This window comes from Felis catus, chromosome A1, assembly GCF_018350175.1.
Source record: "Felis catus isolate Fca126 chromosome A1, F.catus_Fca126_mat1.0, whole genome shotgun sequence".
Taxonomy (NCBI): domain Eukaryota; kingdom Metazoa; phylum Chordata; class Mammalia; order Carnivora; family Felidae; genus Felis; species Felis catus.
Genome location: NC_058368.1, coordinates 6,434,456 through 6,462,020, shown reverse-complemented (window position 1 = coordinate 6,462,020; position 27,565 = coordinate 6,434,456). Strand labels below are relative to the sequence as shown.

General features: G+C 44.5%; 1 protein-coding gene and 1 long non-coding RNA gene across 14 annotated transcripts in view; one reads left to right on the top strand and one right to left on the bottom strand.

Annotated features, from left to right (window-relative positions):
• WASF3 (WASP family member 3) overlaps positions 1 to 27,565 on the bottom strand; it is a 136,381-nt gene that overhangs the window by 24,677 nt on the left and 84,139 nt on the right. For 12 of the 13 annotated variants that reach the window (XM_023250199.2, XM_023250152.2, XM_023250184.2 and 9 more), the window contains one exon: positions 21,896 to 22,038. In XM_023250199.2, coding sequence (XP_023105967.1) covers positions 21,896 to 22,028 — 133 coding nt within the window. In that variant the 5' untranslated portion in view covers positions 22,029 to 22,038. Of the gene's footprint in view, positions 1 to 11,290; positions 11,414 to 21,895; positions 22,039 to 27,565 lie in introns of those variants that run through there. The other variant, XM_045045140.1, reaches the window with a different exon arrangement.
• On the top strand, positions 18,671 to 23,415 carry LOC109495851. The gene is made up of 3 exons (XR_002740432.2): positions 18,671 to 18,827; positions 22,304 to 22,480; positions 23,184 to 23,415. It is a non-coding gene; the product is annotated as an uncharacterized LOC109495851 (long non-coding RNA).

Here is a 27,565-nt window from a genome sequence, read left to right as displayed (position 1 = left end):
CGTATCGTGATATCCAAAGTCTAGTTTCCATGAGGGTCCGTCCACTCTTGATGGCATACATTCCATGGGTTTTGACATACGCATAAAAGACGCATGTATCCACCATTACAGTTTCAACAAAATGGCTTCCCTGCCCTGAAAATCCTTTATGCTCCCACTTGTTTACCGCCCTCACCCCACCCCCTCTCAACTCCTGGCAACCACTGATTTTTACTGTCTTGTTTTGCCTTTCCTAGAATGTCATATAGTAGGAATCGTCATTAATTACAATTAGTCATACTTGCTTAGTAATAAGCACTTCAGGTTCCCTGCTTTTTCATGGCAAGACAGCCAGTTTCTCTTTAGCGCTGAATAACGTCCCACTGTCTGGACGAAGCACAGTGTGATTATCCATTCACCTACTGAAGGACACCTGGGTTGCTTCTCGTGTCTGGTGGTGAGGAATAAACAGCTGTGTGCAGGTTTTTGTGCGGACAAAAGTTTTCAACTCATCTGGGTAAACACCAACGAGCAGGACCGCCAGACTGTATGGTAAGAATATGTTTATTTTTATAAGAAACAGGCAGTCGGGGCGCGCCTGGGTGGCTCAGTGGGTTAAGCGTCGGACTTCGGTTCCGGTCATGATCTCACTTCCAAAGTGGCGGTATCACTTTGCGCTCCTACCAGCCGTGTATCTGAGTTCCCGTTGCTCCACACCCTCATCGGCATCTGGTGTTGTCGGTGTTCTGGATTTTAGCCATTCTGAAAGGTGTGAAGTGGTTTTCTCATTTTAATTTGCATTTCCCTGATGACATACGATATTAAATACCTTTTCATATGTGCTGTGACCACCATCTGTACATCTTCTTTGGCGAGATGTCTGTTCAGGTCTCTTGCCCATTTTTTAATCAGGTTGTTAGTTTTCTTTTTATTGAATTTTAAGAGGTCTTTGTATATTATGGACAACAGCCTTTTATCAGATTATGTCTTCTGCAAACATTCTCTCCCCGTCTGTGGTAGGTCTTATTATTCTCCTGACTATCTTTCACAGAGCGTAAGGTTTTCATTTTAATTCTTCTGGAAAGAATACTTACTTAAAGCGAGAACAACCGTGATGTTTTCATAGTGCTTTACAATTTGCACAGTCTGATATCCACTTTGCAGACTGTCTGCTGTAATTCACAACACTGCAAGATGTGAGAATAAGAACGAAGCCTGTCTGTTCACTGTTGCAGCCCAGCCCTAGCTAGACCAATGAGTCCTGACAAACGCCTGTTCAAAGAACGCACCGGCTTATGAGGTCAATAGCGAGTTACTGCTTCCATTTTCCAGACGACCAACCTGACCACCAGAAAGGTGATCTGTCCAAATCTCATGGCTAGTAAGTGGCAGAAAAAGATGGAACTAAACTTCGGTCTTCTAGCTTCTACTCTCCTGATTTTATCATATACTTCCTTGAACTTCCCTGCCTAGAAATTAGCAACTTCCACAAATTATTTCAGGCCACAAGCCACTGGGTAATTTCCTGTTTACTTAATTAAAGGGACTAAAATATTTGCTGCCTAAATGGTCACTCCCAGACACCAGATAAGCATTTCTTGTGAATCTAAAAGCAGTACAGTTTCATAAATTCCCATAGTGTGACTATCCTAACAGGAGGAACTTTCTCTTTAAAAATGAGAGCAATAAAGGAATCAGTAAAAACATTCTGTATCTAAAAAGTCATCCCTCTGCCAAAAATGGAAGGGGGCTCCCCAAGGCCACTGATGTCAGCTGAGCAATAAATCATTTCTCTTAAAGTCTGTTATCTAATGTATGATCCTCTAGAGTCGCTTAAAATTCTGCCAACGCTTTCCATTGCCACGACATACAAAACGGTTTCAACAAAGGCAAGGGAATGAAATAAAGTCCTCACAAATTACATATTTCTAAACTCTGTAACTAGATGCGATATCCAGAATTAGCGCGTGTTCACTGCCTTCGGAACCCTTTGCTCAGTGCCGGACTTGTGTGCCTAACTGGCTCATGAACATCTCCACGTTGATGTCCTACAGAACCCCAAAATGCTGTACAAGTGCGCACAGGAATTCATTTTCACGTTAACTCAAACCTGCATCCCCGTGTGGAGAGGCATCAATCACCTAAAGGGAAGCCCACGCAGAAACGGGGTCATCCGTGGCTGCTGCCTCCCGCTACGGCTCACCCAACACCAGACCTTGTCACTTGCCTCTTCCCGGCGCCCCTGAGCTCCGACTCTCCCCGTTTCCCTCCTGAATTAAACAAGCGACAGTTGTTGGTTTTTTTTTTCTTTTCTGCTTTCAGGCTCGCCTCCCACCCTCGAACCTGTTCATCACACCACTGCCAAGTGATCTCTCTGAAAGAAAGATCTGACTGTCCCTCCTCCTCCCCAGCATCTCAAGATAGAATCTAGGCCTCTTGGCAGGCCACACAAGGCCCCGTGCACCTCACTTGTGCCCTCCCTTTGTGCTCCGGTCTGAAGGGACTACTTGCGGTGCCCATGGCCCTTCCCCACAGGTGGCGCCACCGCTCTGCGCTTTCAACCCCTTCCGCCCTTTGTCCCCCCCACCCAGAGCAAAAGCCACAGGTCACGTGATGAATGCCACCTACCCCGCTGGCCTCATGCACTAGGCCACCCCCTCGCATATTCCACTCCCCCAACTACTCTGGCTTCCTGCTGTTTCTCAGACGTGCCAATCATACTTGCCTTGGGGGGGGGGTGCATTTCCTGTTCTTTCTCCCTGGCCCATTTTTGTCCCAGAAACTCACATGGTTTGGTCCCTCGCTTCATCCGGGCCTGTACCCAACTGTGACCTTGGAAGTGAGACGTCTCTAGCAACCTTAGCTAAGACTGCAATCACTTCACCACACTAGAGGCACACACACCCCCTTGGCCCTTCCCTGCTGTAGTTTTCTCCTTAGCATTTACCACGTTATAATTGTAGCCTCGTACTTTCTTTTTACGTTTGAGAGAGCGCGCGCACAAGTGGGGGAGGGGCAGAGAGAGAGAAGGAGAGATTGAGAATCCCACTCCACACATCAGCACGGAGCCCGATTTGGGACTCGAACTCACGAAGCGAACCGCGAAATCGCGACCAAGAGCCAGACGCTTAACTGACTGAGCTTCACCGGACACGTGTGCTTATTCCTTGTGTTTCCTGCCTGTCTCCTTCCGCCAGAATGTATGACCCAAGAGGACAAGGGCTCTACTGGGTCCCGCGCACTGCTGTATCAATCTCCAAGGTCTAGGGCAGGTCTGCCTTATAGTATGTGCTCAAAAAGATTTTGGAACAAGTGAATAAAAACGTATTAACTCCAAATCAATCCTTCTGGATGCAGACCGGGGGAACATCAGCCTCCCTCTGTGTTCCCACAATACCCTAGGCAAACCTCAGTCACAGGACTCTTCACGTAACTCAAACGTTGTCTTTACAGAAGTTCTTTGCGGGTATGAGCAAAGCCTTTTATCTCTTCATTGCCTGTGCTGAGTTAGTGTTCAGCAAGTATCTCTTGAACAAAAAAACACAGGATCTCTACCAGTGTTTTCTTGTTAACACGTACACAACCAACAAATGCTCCCTGCTCAAGTAAGTTTGGGGAATGCTGGGCTGAAAAGATTCGACAAACGTGTTTCTATGCCTTGGGGTATCTCAAATCTTTAATATGCTCATATGCAATAGGAATCTGTAAGAGAAGCATCTAGCATACCATGTTTTCAAACGGACTGGGCCTGGCACCACCTAATAACATCCTTTGGAAGTTCTGGCTTACGACACTTATTCAGGAAAATGCCCGTTCAGGCTGGATGATCTGTAGACAAAGTACCAGGTTCCAAAGGGTATCTGCCCAAGCCTATCAGTTGTTTATTTTGAATACGAGACATGATCAAATAGAGCCAACTAATTTTTCTCTATCTGGCCATTCATAGTTTAAAAGAAATATTCCAGGGGCGCCTGGGTGGCGCAGTCGGTTAAGCGTCCGACTTCAGCCAGGTCACGATCTCGCGCGGTCCGTGAGTTCGAGCCCCGCGTCGGGCTCTGGGATGATGGCTCAGAGCCTGGAGCCTGTTTCCGATTCTGTGTCTCCCTCTCTCTCTGCCCCTCCCCCGTTCATGCTCTGTCTCTCTCTGTCCCAAAAATAAATAAACATTGAAAAAAAAAATTTAAAAGAAATATTCCAGGAGCGCCCGGATGGCTCAGTCGGTTGAGCGTCCAACTTTGGCTCAGGTCGTGATCTTGCAGTTCGTGGGTTTGAGCCCCATGTCGGGCTCTGTGCTGACAGCTCGGAGCCTGGAGCCTGCTTTGGATTCCGTGTCTCCCTCTCTCTCTCTGCCCCTCCCCTGCTCACACTCTCTCAAAAATAAACATTAAAAAATAAAAGCAAAATAAAAAATATTCCAGTGTGATTCCCACCTCTGCCCACCCAAATCCTTCCCCTTTCCCTTCAGTTATACAGAGATCTAACAGGGACAGCATGTATCACCAAGAATATGGGAGTATATACTCTCGTCCCTTGCCAAAGTCACGCCAGCATTCTCCAAGCACAGCGACTACTGCTGAGAACCACGTTCACCTAGATACTATAGAAGGTGACAAGGATAAATAACATGTGGCCTCTGCCTTTAATGCTTAACCCTATTTGGGAAAAAAACAAAAACCAAAGACCAAAAGCCATGCCATTGACTATACTTCTGTAGAAGTTCTTTTAGTGTTTTGTTTTGTTTTGTTTTGAGAAAAGGAGACCATGCATGCAAGCAGGACAGGGGCAGAGGGCGAGAGAGAATCCCAAGCAGGTGCTGCACGGTCAGCGCAAAGCCCGAGGTGGGGCTCAAACTCAAGAACCGTGACCACAGCCTGGGCTGCAATCAAGAGTCAGACGATTATCCGACTGAACTACCCAGATGCCCCGGAGGTTCTTAATTTATCAACAACAACAAAAAAAGACACAGAAATTGAGGACCGCATACTTCATCTTTTGCCAGCTGCTGCAAGCCAACAAGTGACTGAAGAAAATGGGAGAAACTATATTTTCCTGATGAACGAGACTAAAATGTTGCAAATTACAGTATTCAGTTTTGCAAACAGCAACTTATTTGAAAAGCTTAATTTTACGCGCTCTTGGAAGTGGCAAGTCCATTAATAGCGAAACTAAAATCATTCTGAATTGAAGACCACGCTGAGCTAAGTGTAATTTATTCATTCTTTACTGACAAAGGATCTACTTATGGATTTATCGGTACCATTACGAATTCGTGTCCAGGTATGTCAGGTTGGGAAGTATGCCTCTAAGCTGCCGAAGCAGTCAAAATTATGCATGGATTTTCAATTGTATTCAAAAGCGACGATTTACTGGCAACAACCACCGTTGTCTGATAGGAGTCCTTTCTGTAGAACAAGAAACCAGTCCTAACAAGGCCCTTCAGAAATTTTAGTGCGCACCCCTAGCACCTCGATCCTGATTGGTCGAGATTCTGGCTTTTCACTCACCACTAAAAATAACAAGGCTCCTTGGAAAAATGACTGATTCTAGGGCCGAGGGTGGATAAGGCCAAGAGGAGCTTAGCACACCTTTTGCTGTGCTGTTCTAAAAACATACAGGAGTACTCAGAGGGTGGCAGAGACATGTCAAAAGGACACAGGGGCCCGCGTGAAAGGACTCCCACTGGCCAAATCTGGGAAAATGTGAGCATCAAAATAAATAAGAAAGATAATGGATGATAGCCCACAGAATAAAATGAGAATCCATGAGTTCAAACTGATTGAATGAATGAATGACAAGGGAAGAAACGAAAGCACTTACAGCAGAATTCCAACTAATAAACGCAGAATTAGGGAACCACAAAAATCACCTTTCTGCAACCACCACAACAGTAAGTGTTTGGGGCAAGTATCATCAATGGATGCTAAGACTAGTGGAAAGCAGTGGATGAAAACAGGCTATTACAAAGTCTCAACACGTTTCGCCACAGATCCTTACCAATTACAGAAGGAGACACAACTTTAGCTACGGAAATCTACGGACAAAACGCCAACGTGATGGAAAACAAAACGTGAGCAAAGTCACCATGGGCAGTTATGGGACGAGCAGAGAATGTGTGCTTTGTGAACAAACGCACTGAGAAGGACGTACCATCACTCTGCCACAGTCTTGCCGATTTCCTAAATCTAATCAAGAGGAAACCTCAGGAGACCCAGACCAACGGACATTCCACAAAAGAAACGGCCAGTTCCCCTTTCAAATATCAAATCATCAAGTCAAAGAAAGCCTGAGGAACCACTTCAGGCTGAAGAAGAGAATTAAATGTATATAGTATACTAAACATAAAATATATATTTAAAAAACACTAAACATACACATAAAATATTAAATATATATGTGTACGTGTGTGTACAGGAGAAGGGAGGGCAGGAGGAAGAGTCTCTGAGAAAAAGAATATGTAGGTGAAAGTTTGAGAACTCGTTACTGTTTTGATCTTTTTAGAAGTCTGAAGTCATTTCAAAATAAGGTAAAAAAGAAACCTTATTGTAGTGTTTGCGGTGAAGTCCAATAACCATTGAGTTCCATAAAAATACCAAGTTATAATTTGGGGGCCCTAAGGATTTTCCCCCCTTTTATTTATTTTTTTTAATTTTTTTTAACGTTTATTTATTTTTGAGACACAGAGAGACAGAGCATGAACAGGGGAGGGTCAGAGAGAGAGGGAGACACAGAATCGGAAACAGGCTCCAGGCTCTGAGTGGTCAGCACAGAACCCGACGCGGGGCTCGAACTCACAGACCGCGAGATCACGACCTGAGCTGGAGTTGGACACTCAACCGACTGAGCCACCCAGGCGCCCCTTTTCCCCCCTGTTAAAGTTTTATTTTCCTTCTATGAAAGCAATCCATGCTTATTATAAAAAATACAGAAAACACGGAAGAGTAAACAGTAGAAAGAAATGGCCCCAAGCCCAACCCATCTACTGTTGACACTCCGATTTCTTTCTTCTGTCTTCGTTGTGTTCACCAGTCTGTGGAAAAGCCAAAAAACCTAGTGGACACCTTATGACTGAAGTGTCTCTGGGAGTATAAAATATACACTCATGATAGAAAATCTGGAAAACTCAGAAAAGTAGAAACGTCACCCACAGGCAACCGTGGTGAAGTTTTCTGTACACTTCTTCATAAGAACTAAGATAATAGAAGCTGACTGTTAAGCATATTCAGTTTACTCAGCAAATATTTCATAAACACCCCCTCCGCACCGGGTGCCATCCCCGTCGCCCGAAGGAACGCGGCAGCGAACACAGCCACAAAGCTGACGTTACACACAGGTAACACACAGGTGACACGTCACGTGACGATACGTGCTGTGAAGAAAGTAAGACAGCGAGGGCGCAGAGGGTGGTAGGAAGGGGGTGCCCCGTAGGCGGTCACCAAAGGCCAGGGAAACGTACGTGGATCTCATCTCAGGGAGGAACCTTCCAGGCGGAAGGCAGAACCCCAGCTGGTGTGGGAGGGCGGCCTCAAGGAGGCCAATGTGGCTGGAGTCCGGTGGATGGAGGGAAAAGTGGGAGAAGAGCACAGGCAAATAAGCTCCTTCCCTGTGAAGTGGGGTGATGAGTGGCGTGGGGAGACCAGACCGGAGGCCGCTGCTGAGCACTGAGCAGGGACACCGTGGGGGCTCAGCCGTGGAGGTGCCAACAGGTGTACAGATGTGCTCCCTACTCCGAAGGTATGCGATAGGAGAGAAGGGGGTCACAAGTAGAAAAGAACTGGGGGGTGGGGCAGGGAAGAAAGAAGAATGAAACAATTCTGCTTTTGACATGTAGGGTGTGAGATGCCTCAGAAAGCCAAGTGAATCAGGGGAGCCTGGGTGGCTCTGTCGGTTAAGTGTCGGCCTCCCGATCTCAGTTCAGGTCTTGATCTCAGGGTCGGGAGTTCAAGCCCCACGTTGGGCTCTGAGCTGGGTATGAAGCCTACTTTCAAAAACAAAAACCCGAGCGCAGATACCTCGTAGGCAGTTGTGTACACAAGTCTGAAATCTAGGCAAGAGGTGAGAATTGAAGACCCACGTTCGGAAGTCATCGGCGTAAAGACGGTGTTTCAAGTCATGAGATCGCCTAGTGAATGGGAACAGCCAGAGAAGAGTGTCGGTGACCGAGCCCTGGAGTGTTCCCACGTGCAGAGATATCCTCAAAGGAGACTAATAAAGAACAGCTTGTGACGGAGGAGAAGCACCAGAGCGCGCTGGCCCAGAAGCCAGGTCAAGAAGTTTGCTCCAGACTCGAGACTAAGCACTGGGCTTGGCCATGGGGAGGTCCCCGGTAGTGCGGACAAGCACAAATTTTAAGTGTAGAGGGGACAAGACTTAATGGGGACAAGAGAAAATGAGGGAAGTGAAGGCAGCGGAGGAAGGAAGGGTCCTTTCAACGTATCCTGCTGTGAAGGGGACCAAGAAATGGGGACACAGGTAGAGGACGGTTGGAGGTTTCAGTCGAGAGATTTCTCCGTATTTTACTATTTGGTAGAAATGATGGAGGCAGGGAGGGGAGAAAGATACTGCAGGAAAAAGAGAGGGTGAACGCCGTCCTGGAGCGAGCAGGAGGGTATCGGGTCCGGTGTGTCTGAAAGAAACATCAACAGTCACCATTTGAAAGGAGGGTGACCGGCACATCCGGGTTCCGTCTGGTATTGGCCGACTGAGCTGGCAGAAGGGGATGTCTGGCTCTCCTCTGGCTGCTTTCCTCTTCCAAACGAAGTAAGAAACAAGTCGTCAGCTCAGGGGGGAGGTCTGAGGTGGAAAAGGTACAGAAGAGGCACCCTAAGGGCAGGGAAACGGATTAACGAAGCAATTACAGCAGGATCGCAGAGCAACGCTGAGGGCTCACCTGAGCAACGTGCCCACGGTTTTAAATCCCTCTTCTATTCCAACATAAGCATTTAAAGGTGCAAATTTCCCTCTAAGCACTGCTTTAAGGAAATCCCAGAAATACATGGTTCATTATCACACATTAGAAACAGTTTCTAATTTCCTTTTTGATTTCTTCTTCGACCCAGGGATTATTCTAAAAGATCCTGCTTCATCTTCTGATATGTGAGAATTCTCTTAAAAGATTATTATAATTACCGTCTCATTACCACCATACTCTTCAGGATGTCAATCTCTCAAATGTAGTATTTTATGGCTGAGCCTGTGTTCATCTTGGTGAACGTTCCATGTGAACATTAAAAGAATGTATATTCTATAATTTGGGAGTTGAGTGTTCTATAAAGGTCAATTAAATCAGATTGGTTAGTAGTGTTGTTCAAACCATCTACAAATCTACATATATTTTATTTTATTTTATTTTAATTTTTTTTCAACGTTTATTTATTTTTGGGAGAGAGACAGAGCATGAACGGGGGAGGGGCAGAGAGAGACGGAGACACAGAATCTGAAACAGGCTCCAGGCTCCGAGAAATCAGCCCAGAGCCCGACGCAGGGCTCGAACTCACGGACCGCGAGATCGTGACCTGGCTGAAGTCGGACGCTTAACCGACTGCGCCACCCAGGCGCCCCAACATATATATATATATATTTTTTTTCAACGTTTATTTATTTTTGGGACAGAGAGAGACAGAGCATGAACGGGGGAGGGGCAGAGAGAGAGGGAGACACAGAATCGGAAACAGGCTCCAGGCTCTGAGCCATCAGCCCAGAGCCCGACGCGGGGCTCGAACTCACGGACCGCGAGATCGTGACCTGGCTGAAGTCGGACGCTTAACCAACTGCGCCACCCAGGCGCCCCCCCCAACATATATTTTAAAGAGAGAGAGCGTGCAAGCAGTGGAGAGGGGCTGGGGGAGGGGAGGAGAGAGAGAGAGAGAGAGAGAGAGAGAGAGAGAGAGAGAGAGAGAGAGAGAGAGAGAGAGAATATATCTTAACCAGGCTCCACGCTCAGCACAAAGCCCGACACGGGGCTCAATCCCATGACTCTGGGATCGTGACCTGAGCCAAAATCAAGTGTGAGACGCTCAACCGACTGAGCCACCCAGGCGCCCCAAACCATCTATATTCTTACAGATTTTTGTCTATTTTTTTTTTTTTTTTTTTAGCATTCACCGAGAGGTTTTTGTTAAAATCTGCAACTGTCATTCTTCATTTGTCTATTTCTCCCTTTTGGTTCTATTGTTACGCCACGTTCTTTTAAACTAAAATGTAGAATTGTGAGTTCTTGACAAATGAGCTCTTATCACTATGGAACATTCCTTCTTTCTCTCTGTTTTATAGTTTACTTTATTTGACGTTAATATAGCCACATCAGCTTCCTTCTGCTTTATGTTCACATGGTATAGTTTTTACATTATTTTCTTTATTTTTTTTTTAAATTTTTTTTTTCAACGTTTATTTATTTTTTGGGACAGAGAGAGACAGAGCATGAACAGGGGAGGGGCAGAGAGAGAGGGAGACACAGAATCGGAAGCAGGCTCCAGGCTCTGAGCCATCAGCCCAGAGCCCAACGCAGGGCTCGAACTCCCGGACCGCGAGATCGTGACCTGGCTGAAGTCGGACGCTTAACCGACTGCGCCACCCAGGCACCCCAACATATATTTTAAAGAGAGAGAGCGTGCAAGCAGTGGAGAGGGGCTGGGGGAGGAGAGAGAGAGAGAGAGAGAGAGAGAGAGAGAGAGAGAGAGAAAGAGAGAGAGAGAGAGAGAGAGAGAAAGAGAGAGAGAGAGAGAGAGAGAGAGAATATATCTTAACCAGGCTCCACGCTCAGCACAAAGCCCGACACGGGGCTCAATCCCATGACTCTGGGATCGTGACCTGAGCCAAAATCAAGTGTGAGACGCTCAACCGACTGAGCCACCCAGGCGCCCCAAACCATCTATATTCTTACAGATTTTTGTCTATTTTTTTTTTAGCATTCACCGAAAGGTTTTTGTTAAAATCTGCAACTGTCATTCTTCATTTGTCTATTTCTCCCTTTTGGTTCTATTGTTACGCCACGTTCTTTTAAACTAAAATGTAGAATTGTGAGTTCTTGACAAATGAGCTCTTATCACTATGGAACATTCCTTCTTTCTCTCTGTTTTATAGTTTACTTTATTTGACGTTAATATAGCCACATCAGCTTCCTTCTGCTTTATGTTCACATGGTATAGTTTTTACATTATTTTCTTTAAAGCTGTGTCTTCATCCTTAATAATGCATGTATTTTAGTCTTGCTTTTTTACCTAACCTGATTAAGCTCTGCCTTAAATTTTAAGTGGGTATTTAACATGTTTCCATTTAACGTAATTCTTGATATGGCTGGGTTTAATTCCATCACCTGGGTATTGGTTTTCCATTTGTCCTTTCTGTTCTTGGTTCCTTTCTTCTTCCTCTCCTGCCTTCTTCTGGGAAAACCAAATGATTTACCTTGGGGTTCCATCTATCTCCTCTGTGTGTTATCCTGGAGGTTACCGGAAATTAAAACAGGCATCCTTAACTCATCACAATGTACTTTCAAATAGTACAGTATTTCAAAACCAATGTAAAACACAGCAACATAGGTTCCATTTCCCCACTTCTACTCTTACAGCTCTTACTGCCATATATTTTAATTTCACAGGGTATGAACTCTACAATAAACTTTCAGCAGTCAACAGCCTTTAAGCAAAGAGATACAAATATATCATTTTAATGCCCATTTTTCTTTAGTCCCATATTTACTCCTTCTGTTGATCTTTATTCCTTCTTGCAGATCCAGGCTACCATCTGGTATCGTTTTCATTTAGCTTAAAGAGTTTTTCTAGCATTTTTGGTAATGGAGATATACTGAAGATGAATTCTCTCAGATTTTGTCTAAATAAAATATGTCTATTTCATTTCCATTTCCCTTCATTTCATTCATATTTCATTTCTGGTCTTGTGTCTGATGAGAATCAGCTGTCATTCTTAACACGGTGCCCGCCCTATACGTAATGTGTTTTTTTCCTCTTGCTTATGATTTTCTCTTTACTTTCGTTTTTTCAGCAATATTACTAGGATGTGACTAAATGGGATTTTGTGTAATTTACACTTCTGCAAATTTGCTGAGCTTCTTGAACCCGCTGGTTGATATCTACCATCAATATTCAAAAATTCTCATCCGTTATTTTGTCTACCTTATTTTTGCTCTCTCCTCTCCTTCTGGGACTCCAATTACATACGTATTAGACCCTCTGATATTAGCCCATATTCTGGTTGTTCTGTTCTTTTTTTTTTTTCTTTTTTATCATTCGGTGTCTCTTGTGAATTAGTTTGAATAATTTCTACTGGTTTGTCCCCAAGCCACTTCTGCTTGTGTCCATTCTGCAAGTAGGACCATCAAGTGAACTCCTTTATTTCTGATACTGGCATTTTCAGTTCTATTTATTTTCTCTATAGTTTCCATTTCTCTGTTGAAATTCCCTATTTCTGGGGCGCCTGGGTGGCTCAGTCAGTTAAGCGTCTGACCTCAGCTCAGGTCATGATCTCACGGTTCGTGAGCTTAAACTCCATGTCATGCCCTGTGTTGAAAGCTTGGAGCCTGGAGCCTGCTTCGCATTCTGTGTCTCCTTCTCTCTCTGCCTCTCCCCTGCTCGTGCTCTGTCTCTATCTCAAAAATGAACACTAGGGGCACCTGGGTGGCTCAGTCGGTTGAGCACCCGACTTCAGCTCGGGTCATGGTCTTGCGGTTTGTGCGTTTGAGCCCTGCATCAGGCTCTGTGCCGATGAACAGCTCAGAGCCTGGAGTCTGCTTCAGATTCTGTATCTCTCTCCCTCCCCCGCTCCCCTGCTCATGCTTTGCCTCTGTCTCTCAAAAATAAATAAATGTTAAAAAAAAATTTTTTTAATAAACACTAAAAAAATTTTTTTAGAAAATAAATTCTCTATTTCTTCATGTATGTCAGTCACCTAGTTTTTTGATCTATCCTCCAATATATTTTTTTAACTCTTTCTTATAACTTCAATCTCTCTGCTGACATGACCCATCTGTTTTTGAATCCTGTCTGCTTTTTCCATTGGCATCCTTGACATATGAATCAGCTCTTTTAAATTCCTGGTCTGATAATTACAACGTCCCTACCATATCTGACTTTGCTTCTGATGCTTCCTCTGCCTCTTCAAACTGGGTTTTTTACATTTCTTTTTTTTTTTTTTTTTTTTTTTTGGTGAAACCCAGACATGCTGTACAGGGTCAAAGGAAACTGGGATACGAAGGCCTTTGGTGACGTGTTGGGAAGGTGTGGGGGGAGGGAAAGTGTTCTAGAGTCCTATGCCCTTTGGTTCCAGCTTTACTGATGTGTAACGGACAAAACTGTATATATTTAAAGTGTGCAATGTCATGATTTGAAATACACACACTTAGTGAAAGGATTACCACAATTGATTAACATACCATCACCTCACAAACCTTTTCTTTTTTTTCTTTTTTTGGTGAGAACCCCTACCATCTACTCCTTTAGCAAATTTCAAACATACAATCCAGTATTTTTAGTTATGGTCACCATGCTGTACATTAGATCCCTGGAACTTAGTCATCCTGTAACCAAAAGCTAAAGGCTTGTACCTTCTGACCAGCATCTGCCTGCTTCCCCTCCCCCACAGCCCTCACCCAGCAACAACCATTCTACTATTGGCTTCTAGGAGTTCAACTTTTTTTTTTTTTTTTTTTAAAGACTCCGCACATAAATGAGATCATACAGTCTTCTCTGTATGGCTCATTTCACTCACCATAAAGTCCCCCAGGTACATCCATGTTCCAAATGGCAGGATGTCCTTCCTTCTCCTTGCTGAATAAATACCCCACCGTGTCCACGTATATTCCCCATCTTCCTATCCCTTCACCTACTGATGGTAGCCCTATGACCCAGTGTCAGTCTTTCAGTGAGCCTAGGCCCCCGGGTCTCACTCCGCTCCCCCTTAGATGAGAAAGGAAGGCGAGAAGGGGCTGGAGTAGGTGGCCCATCAGTTTCCTCTGATGGAAACTCAAGGGGATTTTGCTCTAATGTTTACCGTGAGAACAGAAGGGCACCTGACAGTAAAACTCACCAAGTGTGGAAGCCCCACAAAGAATGGACCCCCCCCCCCCGAGCTTTTAACTCTCAAACTTGTTCTCACTGAGCCCTCAGCAATTCACCAGTCTCTCCACACGTGGGGGCAGTGGTTTGAACTGTGACCTCCGTTCTCTGATAGATCGAAGAGAAGCTTCTGGGTTTTCAATTTGTTCAGCTTTTTCTTGTGTTTTTTTTTATCACCAATCATTTCTGAGCCCCTTCAATGCCAGGTTGGAACCTGGAAGTCGCCTTCAATATATTTTTCATAGCATTTTTCAGCTACTCCAAAACTGGGGTCATCTGTGGGTCCTGCGGCCACCAGTTGCTTTTTCTCTTAATTATGAAGTCACATTTTTCTCCTTTTCTGAATGTCTTGTATTTTTTTCACTGGACAAGGTATGTAGAATAGTAGAAATGAGATAGCAAATGTTTAGTCTTATACGAGGGCACGCTTGACAGAAGAATGCTACTTTAGGCCGCTGATAATAACAATCATGTTCCTAATGTGGGAGTGAGCATAGCAAAATTTTAGAATATTAAAAACCTTTAAAATCTTCCCTCAAAGTTTTTAGATGGTCGGCTTTAGTAAAGCAAAACAATTAGAAAAATATCTAGGGATGCCTGGGTGGCTCAGTCAGTTGAGCGTCCGACTCAATTTCAGCTCAGGCCATGATCCCAGGGTCATGGCATCGAGCCCCATATCAGGCTCTGCACTGGGCGTCAAGCATGCTTGAGGTCCTCTCTCTCTCTCTCTCTCTCTCTCTCTCTGTCCCTCGGCTCCTCTCCCCAACTCCTGCATACTCTCAAGAGAAGAAAGAAAGAAAGAAAGAAAGAAAGAAAGAAAGAAAGAAAGAAAGAAAGAAAAAGAAAGAAAGAAAGAAAGAAAGAAAGAAAGAAAAAGGGAAAAGAAACCATCTATAAATCACATAAGCCTACATACTCATGAAACAGGAAGGATACATATGATAAACCAGAAGTTCAATGATAGGACTAAACATACAGATTTGGCTGGACTCTCCAACTTGTGTTCCTATGAATTATCTTACATTTAAACTCTGCTATGTAGAGGTCCATCTAGAAAAAGGAGAAATGAAAAACAATCTAAGTCATAATTACTTCTATAACGCCTGTAAGGAAGAATTTCTGATATTTCAGGTCAAATGATGGGTCCGCAAAGTGCTTGAATTCCTGACAATCCTGCCTCTCGGGAGGGGGGCCTCTTACACTTGCCTCCAATTTGCTGACAGAACTTTTATCTCATAGTTTTCCTAAGTATACATTGCTCCCTTCACTGGCTTTCTGTTTGAGTCCACAAGAAACGCAAACATTTATCTCAGTTTGAAGCATTAAAATTTTTAAAGTTCTTGCTGTTTCTTCCAGTCAACCTCTATCCAGATACAGCAGTACGTTTTCTCCTAACCATAGCCTTTTAACCCTGGCCTTACACTGCATGGAAATGTACTTGTGACCTATTTCTTGTACCTACTGCACTTGGGTATCTCCCCTTCCTCCCCCATATCCCCCTACAAACATCTTAGAGATCTATTTAGTGCATGCCTTCAAAATATTTAGATCTCTATTCTGAGTAGAACTGCACTTGATATAATCAATTAATCTAACTCCAAATTTTAGATCTGATTAGATAAACCAAAGGTGAGCAAGCCCTTAAGGTAGTATTTTTTTAATCTTTTTTTTATATTTATTTATTTATATTTGAGACAGAGAGAGAACAAGTGGGGGAGCAGGAGACAGAGAGAGAGAGAGAGAGAGAGAGAGAGAGAGAGAGAGAGAGAATATCCAAAGTGGGCTCCAGGCTCTGAGCTGTAAGTACAGAGCGCCACACAGGGCTCAAACTCACAAACCATGAGATCATGACCAGAGCCAAAGTCAGACACCTAACTGAGAGCCACCCGGGTATCTCCCTATTAATAGGTAGTATTTTTTATGCTGATCTAGCATTTGGTTTGATATGAAACAGTATGCATCACAAGGATTATTAGTAAAAATATTAATCATTTATTAAAATCTTTGAGAAATCAACAGATCTCCTTTCTCATTCATGCAATTGCCTGCAACACTGAAATTAACAGAAAAATTGATTTTGTAATAATTTTTTAAATTAATTTGTTCAATGTTATTTTTGAGAGAGACAGAGCGTGAGCAGGGGAGGGGCAGAGAGAGAGGGAGACACAGAATGTGAAGCAGGCTCCGGGCTCTGAGCCGTCAGCACAGAGCCTGACATGGAGCTCGAACTCACGAGCCGTGAGATCATGACCTGAGCCGAAGTCAGATGCCCAACCGATTGAGCCACCCAGGCAGCTGATTTTGTAATAAGTTTTTAAGGGAGAGGTATATTTAAAATGAATGGTGTCTCAAAAAAATTTTTTAATACCAAAAATAACTGGAGATGTATATGTTGGTTTATACAAGAATTTCTGATAGTGTCACTCCTTAACAAAGAAACAATTTATATGTCCAACAGTAGAAACATGGTTAAATAATTATGGTATATCAATATAATAATCTCTAGCCATTAAGAACTATGTCCTAGAAGAATCAACAAAGATGCTTACTATATATTGAGTACAGGCTACAAAACCATATGTATAATAAGATACAATTTTTATGAAGACGTATATAAGGCATTACCGATTACCTTCTCTGATTAATGAAAATTTTGCAATTTTTTTTTCCTATGTGCTTTCCTGTGCTCTGGAAGTTCTCTGTATTATCTCATTAATGCCATCTAATACAAGCAAAAACCTTGGGGTGGGGGGTGCTGCACTAAAGGTCTGATCCCTTTCTTTGTGACATCCTGGGAGGCTTCTTCAGATGGGAAAAGAAAGACCATTATTGTCACAAGAACAAAGAGAAAAGAAGTCGTAAAAAACAGCCTAGAGGTATTAAAGAGGATTTATGTCATCCTTGGCACAAATGTCCTATATTCCCATGTCCTTTTTAATGCAAATTATATTAAAATTACATTATAATATCAGTAGGAATTTGATTGCAAGATACTGTAATTTTAATTGAGCAACTAGCTGATAGGAACAAGAGTACTCAGATTATTAATCAAGCAAAATGACGAAAAAGCACTGATTTAATTGCTACACTAAACTGTCATTATTTGAAGGAAAAAAAGTCAATATTCCATAGTTAGAAAACCAAGTAACACACTATTAACCAAAACTGTTTAAAAAAAAATTTTTTTTTAACGTTTATTTATTTTTGAGACAGAGAGAGACAAAGCATGAATGGGGGGAAGGTCAGAGAGAGAGGGAGACACAGAATCAGAAGCAGGCTCCAGGTTCTGAGCTGTCAGCACAGAGCCCGACACGGGGCTCGAACTCACGGACCGCGAGATCACGACCTGAGCCGAAGTCGGACGCTTAACCGACTGAGCCACCCAGGCGCCCCTAACCAAAACTGTTTTAAATAATGGCTTCCCTGTCTCCTCCCACTTCCCCCAGATCACTATTAGAAGTCAGGAACACACAAAAGAAAAAAAATCTGAAAATTACTAATTCTTTATTGGAGAAAGCTTTGATCTTTTAACTATAAGGCGATTCAAGTTACAAATCTGCTCTTGCATTTCTATGACTGTTCTTAAACTCCTTACAATAATCAATATTTTCTCATTGAAAAGATTTCAATTCCCTGAAAAGCCTGGTTAAAAAAATCTAGAGCTGACAAAATTTCTCACCCTTTAAAGTCAAGTGTCTCATCTGGATATAATGGGAACATGGTACTTGGTAAAAACCTATAGATTTCCCAAAAGTTATGCAGAATTTTAGGGGCTTCAGAGGTCTATTTGGTATCCAGGACCATATTCTTTTCTTGATTATGCAAAGTCAGTGATATCTGCATGATGTTGAACTGCCCAGACACGTGATGAGAATCAGAATGATCTGGTGAAACGGGGCCTGGATTTCTAAGTTTTCCTTTTTGGAAAAGAGCAACCAAATTCCTATGGACTCCTGGTCTGTTCTTCCTCCCTTGCACCTACTGGAGAATCAGTTACCCTGGACCATCGCAGAAGGTCGCCCAGGGCAAGTCTCTGCTGTTCAGGCGCATAGGAGTGTGTGTGGGGTCGAGGCAAATCCTTCAAGTTCCCATGGGACTCTGCCCACCATGGCCTTTGTAGATGGAGTCCAGCCTCTCTCTATATGGTTCATGAGAAGTTCAGGTGATGTCATCACCCACTCCTAACCTGGGGAACCCCCACGAGGGGTGGTCATGGCGTGTGGGACGGTGGGTAGGGAAGCAGGGAAGATTAAGACTTATCTGGGCCTAGTGCCTAATGGGATAAAAAAATAGATTCCTTTTTGACTTTATCTTGGGAATTAATACTCAGTAGAAGACTTTTTTTTTTAGAAGACTTTGAATGACAGATTCATGCATTCCTAAAACTTCATTTTAAAAATACCTGATGAAGGATTACAAAATTAGAAAATAACATAAAAACGTAATTTTTAAATTCTGATTCTTCCTAGCAAGTTTAGATCATAAAAAATTAGATCAAAAAATATCTCCTGTCATAAAGTTCGACTCCGTGCAAGCCCCCCACAAAATGGAGTCACCCCAAACGGAGCGGTCATTTATTACACGTGTGAGTGCTAGAGCATCGTCATAGTAAGTGCATGTGCTTCCTGTTCTATGACATCACCGCCAATTATATATGCTTTTAAAATTCCACGCAGGTACCAAGTCGATTTTATTTGCTATGCGTTGCACCTAGGGGATCCCGAGTGAACAATCACTCAAGAATAAATCACTGGTAACCGACAACGTGCTATTCTACTACCAGTAAGTAACTAGGTGTATTAGTTTCATACAATTACATCCTTGGCCTACGTATCACTATAGTCCCCTTTCCGGAAGTCTCTTTGGGCCGCAAGCATGGATCACGAGGAAGGGGAAGGTAGCGGCTGTGCTCTGAGGATGCCCGACCACCACCCCCTGCACGGGAGGGAAAGCTCCCCCGCGCAGGTGTAGGGACGAGGTGCTGCCTCCGCCAGGCTGCGACCTGCGGTCTCTCTCCCCGTCAGCTCCTGTTTCTGCCCATGCTTTCGCCTGCCTTCACCAGCTGGCTTCCTCTGCCTTCTCTTAAACTCTGCCCACAACCCCAGCTTCAGCTTGCGGGTGGCCATCACTGCTTCGGTCCTGGGGGACACTTCAGCAGCAGGTCCCATAATAACCTAGCGAGCTCGCCGTGTTTCTTAGGTCGAACTTCCTGCAAGCATAGGGCTGACCCGGCTCATCGTTTCAATGCGGATACACGGTACCAGATTCTCTAGATCACACTGCCAGGGCACACTCCAATCATCATCTCTGGGGGGATTCCTAGCACCTTGTTTTAAAGCTCCCCAGGTGATTCTAGCAGGGACAGGGCTGGGACCCACTGGGGCAGCCTAACTAAGGCTGACTGTCCTTGAGGCCAGTCGGTGCCCATCCCTGAGTGGATTAGGTGGGTGCAATGAAACCTAGCGGTCAGAAGTCTGAAAGGGATGTCACTGGGCTAAATCAAGGTTTTGGCAGCGCTACGTTCATCCTGGAGGCCCCAGAGGAGAATCTATCTCCTGGTCTTTTCCACCTTCCAGAAGTGGCCCGCGTTCCGCGGTTTACAATCTCTTCTGCCATCTTCTAAGCCGGCGACGGCTGATTCAGTCTTTCTCACATCACATCGCTCTGATGTGGGCTGTTCCACCTCCTCCTTCCACATTTAAAGGAACCCTGGGATTGCACTGGATAATCCAAGCTAACCTCTTTCTTAAGATTAGCTGATTAGCAACCTTCATTTCCCCATCATGTCACATAGCGTATCCAAGGGTTCCAAGGATTAAGACGCAGACATCTTTAGAGGGGCCATTCTTATTCTGCCTCCATGAGCAGACTATGGGGAACAGAACATAGAACGTGTGGGGTTTGCTTACAGACGCCATAAACACGACCAACAACACGATGCTGAGTGTTATTACAGCATGAGATGCAGCCTGACTACTAAAACTTCAACGATTTATGTTGGTTTCCATCTTTTATACTCCGCGTCAATAGACACTTCAGCCATAAAAACAAGAGACCAGAGTGTTCTTACAAAAATATTATGAATTCAAACAGAAACATTTCTAGCCTTCGATAATTTACCAGCTATTTTCCTGTAATTATACCAATTTATACATTTTATCAACAACCGCTACTCAAAATCAATTGTAATTAGTTTAGATTCCAAAAGATACCTATTTCAAAACAGATTTTAAGTAATTTTCAAGTTACTTTTGCCTCAGCCAATGATTATAGATATATGAAAAATATAACAACACTGTACAATTCTTTTATTTATTTTTTTTTTATTAAATTTTTTTTTTTAACGTTTATTTACTTTTGGGACAGAGAGAGACAGAGCATGAATGGGGGAGGGGCAGAGAGAGAGGGAGACACAGAATCGGAAGCAGGCTCCAGGCTCGGAGCCATCAGCCCAGAGCCCGACGTGGGGCTCGAACTCACGGACCGCGAGATCGTGACCTGAGCCGAAGTCGGACGCTCAACCGACTGAGCCACCCAGGCGCCCCTGTACAATTCTTTTAAAGAAAAAATACTTCTCCAGAATGTTTCTTCCTCAAAATTTAAATAAAATTACTTGAGTGTTTTTATTTTTTTTTAAATGTTTATTTATTCATTTTGAGAGAGAGAGACAGAGAGAGAGTGAGACAGCCAGCGAGCACCAGCGGGGGGGGGAGGGGCACAGAGAGACAGAGAGAGAGACAGAGAGAGAGACAGAGAAAACCCAAGGAGGTTCTGTGCTGTCAGCACAGAGCCGGACACAGGACTCAAACCCATGAACTGCGAGATCGTGACCTGAGCCGATATCAAGGGTCAGACACTTAACCAACTGAGCCCCCAAGGCACCCCAGAAAGTACCTGAATGTTCTTAAAAAGCATATTTCTATGCTTGAGGCTACCAGTAGGGGAAATCATGGAGGATTTTCTAATTATTAGCAGAGCTTCTGGAACATTTTACTGTGAAAACCCGTCACCCAAACGTGGTGTAAACCATCTAAACCAAAAAGGAGTGGGACAAAGTAAGATAACAAGATCATTTTATAAATGTAAGAGTTAGGGGGAAAACATTCTGACTTCAAGAAACTTTGAAGGAAAATGCATTTTCGTGAATATCTGAGTCTTAAGAAATGAACTATTTCTTGGGTGTTTCACCTTCATATTCAAAATTAAAATAACAGAAAGTCCTTTCTTCCTTATATTTGCTTGCGTTTATATACCTGCACATGTAATACATACACAGTGTTGTATATGTAACAGTTTATCTGTTGACCTCAATTTGGAAGTTGGTACCTGCATCTTAGTAAGTGAAAATCAGCAAATCTCACTACTTTTTGGCTTTAATCGTCAATTCACTTGGAGCATTAGTTAACCAACAAATACTTGAGCACTTACTCTGTGCCAGGCATGTTACAAGTGTTAACAAGTTTTTAATTTATCCCGTTAAAAAGAAAAAAATCAGTCCTGTCCAAGCTTAACAAAGTAATTCACATTTTTAAAAAAAGTACCAATCATTTAATCCTCATTTAATAAGAACCGACACTACTTTGAATCCACAATTCGGTCTTATCTAACAATCTGTAAAAGGGTCAATTTGAACTTTACGTCTTCAGCACATAAAGTTGGTATCCTAAGACCAGTGAGTTATTTCACTCTGGGAAAATCGGGAGGGGGCGGGGGTGGGCTCTTTCCTTCAAAGCTGCGGTCTCTTCTTGGGACAAAACTAACGACTGAAGTGAAACCAATGTGCTGACGTTGAAGTTCGTCACATGCCATCGGTAATCAGAAAAAAGTGTTCTAGACAGAAGATGACTTACTTAGACTGCTGAGCTGGCGTATGATAGCAGCAAGGGTACTGTTGGTTACACATTCAAGTTCACTGGTAATCCCCTCCGGCAGGGCTCCCCGGCACAAGTGCCGGGGCTCGATGTTCCTCTTCACTAAAGGCATGGCTCACGATCTGAAAATCAAAAAGACATTTTTTTAAAAGCTCACAGTCACATTTTAAGAAACTTAGAGTTTTCATTATCCTTTCTACGTGAGACAATCAGCTAGAAACACAGCAGATGTCGAATTAATTACATAAAAGTTTATCGATTGCCAAGATATATTTAGCATACAACCCGACTTTTATAGAAAGATAATGTAAGCAAGATTTCCAGTAAAGTATGAATGACTGAATGCATGCATTTTTACTTTCCCTCCCTCTCTACTAACATGATGAGAGATCAAAAAGGCATAAGCCCAGAAGTGCTAAGGGCAGGAAAGGACACAGCGGTCCCAAACTGGACAGAGCCTAATCAGATGAAGACACAGACAAGGCCATACCCTGGAGGCCAATGAAGGGAGAAAGGAAGTGAGCCCACTGCCCACCTTCCCCAACAACAGCTCAGGAACAGAAGGTGACACGTATGCATGAAACGGACAGAGGTGGGGGAGCAGGGGATGGCTTCCCAAGTGGGATAAGCTAATGAACTAGATGAACCACAAGGATCTACACGAAGGAATATGACAACAGGAGGACTAGCTTTTAAAAACCCATTTACAAATTCCTTCTCCCTTCCTGGGCTGCCTCCACTCCATCCTACCCGGCATGTTTTACTTTCTGGTGAACTCCAGGATTTGGACTTGAGACACAAAGCAGAGCTAAAGGTTGGGGTAGGAAATGCACTGAGACCAGGGGTATTCAATCAAAGTCTACACTGAATGTAAGACGGGGCTTCTCCCTACACCCCCGTTCCCTGGCTGGCTTCTCCACGTGGCTCCCAGAGCCCTGGCAGCCCGGTTTTCACTCCCACCCAAAGAGACCGGGACATCCCTCCCTGGGAATACTGGAAGAGAGATCTACAAACATGGGACACTGGGCCAGGGCTTCCCCTTACGCAAAATGCCAGCCAGGTCACCCACCAGTTACACCTGCCAATAATCTCTCCCCGCACAATTCTCACATGGCTTTTAATGCCCCAGACATAAGAATGCACAGTGAAGGATCACCAGACACTTCAGGAAAGCTTTTCCCAATGTGGGGAAACCTGGGAATCCTTTTCACTTCTCTCTGCAAAAAGTACATTATAAATAACATGAAATCTCAACATTTTGTTTAAGGAGGCATATGGAGGTTCAAACCTGCTATTTAGACAACCAACCTACCGCTCATACGACAGTAGGAAATCCAGTGACTGGGACATAACCGTTATTTTGACAAGATCGTCATATTGGCCAACTTGGAGGTACAGAAACACAAGAGCCTAGGATGTTGGTCAGCGGTCAAACCTGCCCTGAAGTGCCAATCTGGAATTCTTGTTACGGGAGACAAATAACATCCTATTTGTTCAAACCACCGTAGTTGGGCTTTCTGTTACCTGGTGTGAAACTTATTTCCAACTGGTACAACAACTGAATGGTACGCTGTACCTAAAGATCCTGGAATGTGGTAAGCATATAATAAATCTCTGCCTTTCTTCCTCCTTTCTTTAAAACTTTTGCTCATATATCTAATAAATACTTACAGAGCACCTACCACCTACCCGGCGGTGTAGGAGGTTGACGATCCAATGGGGAGTCAAAGCAGACAAGGAACCCCCCTTCCCACTGAAGCCCTATTCTACGAGGGAGAGAGACATTGACCCGACCGCGCAGGTTAATGAATTCGGGGTTAGAAAACCGTTTGTGGGGTCAGGGTGCTCAGCTGTCTAGAGTCACGGACAAGCTCCTGTGGACGCGGGACCTGAACTCTGAAGGGTGAACAAGGGTCCCGTGTGGTAATGTGGAGAATGAAGCAAAGGAAGGCAAAAGAGGGTGACAGCTGTAAAGGAAAAGTTCTGTCCAATTATCCAACGTTTAATCGACTATTTCTGCCTTATATCCATGAAGGTGGTCGTTCAACACACTGACCCTATTTTCAGATTCAAATACCACTCCCACTGACGCAGGCGCAAGGCCTACAGCACATCCCTTCACCTCTCTGTGCCTGTTTCCTCCCTGTAAAATGGGGAGAATATAGCAGTCCCTACCTTAGAGAGTGCGAATCTAATGAACAATCACATATATTAATCATTTAGAACAGCCTGAACTGTAGCAGCACTAAAAAAAATGTGACTGATTATTAATTTAATGACATCTTATATGTTGTTATAATGTTAACTATTATTTCTATCATACTAGTAAAAGGAACGGTTTACTAGCCGACGATAAGGCTGAACCACAAAAGATAACAATATTCGCATAGAAATTATGTGAAAGAAGACGTACACACTCAAGGAAGGAATGCTAAAATATGAAAATTCTAGAGGTCCAAGTCTCAAGGCAAAGACCAGAAGATTTACTGTGAGTTGTCATTTCTTTCTGGAACCACATTAGAACAACAGGACAGGATGGTAACTAATCACAATAAAGTGAACTAGAAAGCCAGAATTTGTCATAAGGGAAAAAGAGAAAACTCATTAACAAACTTAATAAAAGCATAGAGTATGGGAAAGAAAACGACTGAAAACGGGGACTCGCTCCAGGAAAGCGAGAAGGAAATTAAGCAACAAAAACCATGATATCCATAAAGAAGCACGGAGCGATCGGGGGTGGGGGGTGGAGAGGGATGTGATGGCAAAAGCTTCTAAGGACGGCACAGATAAGCTAGCGAACTGGATGTTCTTAGAAGACTCTGAATTCGCGGGCAGCCTGCTTGTAACGCCGATTTGTGAAACTGGCCCAAGTGTGAATTAGCTTTTAAATAATTTCTCAAAAGAGGGATTTATGAGAGTTTGGGGTAAATGTAAGATTTAGGAGCTGAAGGCTACACATATAACAGGCCCCTCCTGCACATTCGTTCTGTGTTCATCCAGGATGAAATGTCACTCTTTACTCGTATTTTTCAGCCTCTGACATGCCCAGCAACCTTCCCGGTACACCTCCCCCAGCCCACCACCACATCTCTTACGATTTATTCAAATGCACAGAAATCTAATCATCCACGCATCACAGAGGTCCCACCAACATGTCCGAAACACGGCCACAGCTAGTTAATACCTCCCTCCCTTCTTTCCCTGGGCTGGGTCCCCAATATCGGATACACCTGCCATTCATCAGGGCATATGTGGGAGCTACCACTGGCTGTCTGTTTCGAGGGAATCTTGAAAACGCGCACAGGATTTTCCCGATGTTCTCAGTCAGAGGTGCTCACGGCCCACTCTGATACCCCCCCCCCCCCCCCGCCAAAGACCCTCAGTTTCGTATTTCAGACAGCCCCCTCTTGTGTTCACGCAGTGAACTGTTGGCTCAACACGGTGGGTCCCAGGAGGCTCCATGGGTACTGCGGCCTCACCGAAAGGGCTCACCTAGAGGCTTGCTTAAGGCGTTATTAGGGCACCAAAGAAAAAAAGCTGAAGTCTAAGCGGGTGCAGTACCCACATCTTTTATTTCTGCATTCTGATGCTTTGACATCTTGGAGCCAGACGGAGGTCCCTGGAGGCATCGGTCCTCCGGGGATTAGCCAATTCCTAGAGCTGGTAAACTCACCCAGGGGCTCGCCTCTCGTTTGCAAACCTATCAACCCACAGCCCGCACCTCCTCTATCCGCTCTCACACCCCACGCCACCGCCCAACTGCCCCAGTCACCCCAGGACCAGGTGCCAGACAACCGGGGACAACATTACGCCCCAAAGCCTGCTGAAATTACTCAAAGTAGCCAATCCCAAACCTGCTCAGCCTGCCTTATCCATCCTTCCCCACAGAAACCGCGATAAAGGCTCTCCATGCCAGCTTCCTCTTTCGCTCTGTCTCCAGGTACCCCCCAAACCCGGTGCTTCCCCCCACGCAGTCCCCTCATCTTGGGATCTGTAACGTTTACCTTATGGTATCACCTCCTGATCTGCCGGCCAGCCCGTATGCCACCTTTTCGATTAGCATACTGTATTTAAAAAAAAAATTTTTTTTTTAACGTTTATTTATTTTTGAGACAGAGAGAGACAGAGCATGAACGGCAGAGGGGCAGAGAGAGAGGAAGACACAGAATCGGAAACAGGCTCCAGGCTCCGAGCCATCAGCCCAGAGCCCGACGCGGGGCTCGAACTCACGGACCGCGAGATCGTGACCTGAGCCGAAGTCGGACGCTCAACCGAATGAGCCACCCAGGCGCCCCAGCATACTGTATTTTAAGACAACAGGGAAGTCTGAGGATTCCAAGGAAGCAACATGGCAGCGATGTATCTGTGTCCCTGCTTACCACTGCAAGCGAACTGCAGGAGTCTACATGCCTGGCCCCAGGCTAGGACTCCCTCCCGAAGTGGACTAGAAGCTTTCTGAATTCAGGGACTGAGCCTACAAGTTCTGTGTTTCCCACACCGACTTCCAGCGTCCCCAACAAAACCTGAGCATTGAAAAACCGTCTGCTGGTTACACGCCGACATGTGTAGGCAGACACGTCTCTGTTTGGCCCTCTCCTTGGGCACTGCGTCTGTTGTTGTTCCAGTATTTCAGCCCTAATGAATCCCAGCCTTCACTTCTCACGGTCGTTACACGTCTCTTTGGCACCCCCACACTTGTCTAAATACAAACGATACAACGGGGAGGAAATGCTACTCTCCTCTCAACTTTAGAAAAATGGCTTTGTAGTTCCTTTGGAAAGTTCTAATTACCTAGCAATGACTATCATGACTTCCCGATTCAGGGTGAAGTACCCTAACACGTGAATTTTCCCCCGGCCGGCCTTTATTTTATCTGACACTAATCCAGTTTTGAATACACTGAACGGCAGGGTAGAGGTAAAGGGGAAAACGTTGGGTCACTCATTACTCTTGAAAATGCTCTGCAATGACAAAAACGGACACGTAATGAACTAACCCAATTAGTCACCAACAAATCACTTAAGTATGCCTCTCGATTCCTTCGCTTGAAGAACTAGGATGCATCCGGAGCATTCTTCAAAGTCATCCTGTGCGCTAAGAAAAAAATCAAAGACTGCTAATCATACGTTTATGGATTATTAGAAGTTACATAAGGTATTGCTATTAAACCTGTAGTTCGCCCAACCTTTCTGGGAAATGTTTCAATTTAGAGACAGACAACCTGGTTCACATAACCGTGAACTAGATTCCAGACGCGGCTGAAAGCAGGCCAGAGCCCTTCCCTGGGAATTCGGAAGTGGGACCCCACACCCAGCTCAGCTGCTGCTCTCTCAAACAGCAGGCATGGGTAACCCCTCCGCCCCAGGAAGTGGAGACTGCCACAGTCACGGCCAAGAAATGAGAACGAAGTCCCAGACAAACTGGCAAAGACAAGGGGCAGACAAGGACACCCCAGGGCTTTGCCCAATCCTCCTCAGAATGCACGGCCAACGAGGAGAGGACACCTCTACCCAACCCCCCACTTCACTGGGGGGGGGGGTCAGGCTTGCAACCTGGTCTGATGCCTCTTCTGGCCTCTTCTCACTTCCTCTCTTTCCTTCCACACCACAGTTCCCGTAACCAAACCCTCGCAGGTATGACCCCATCTTG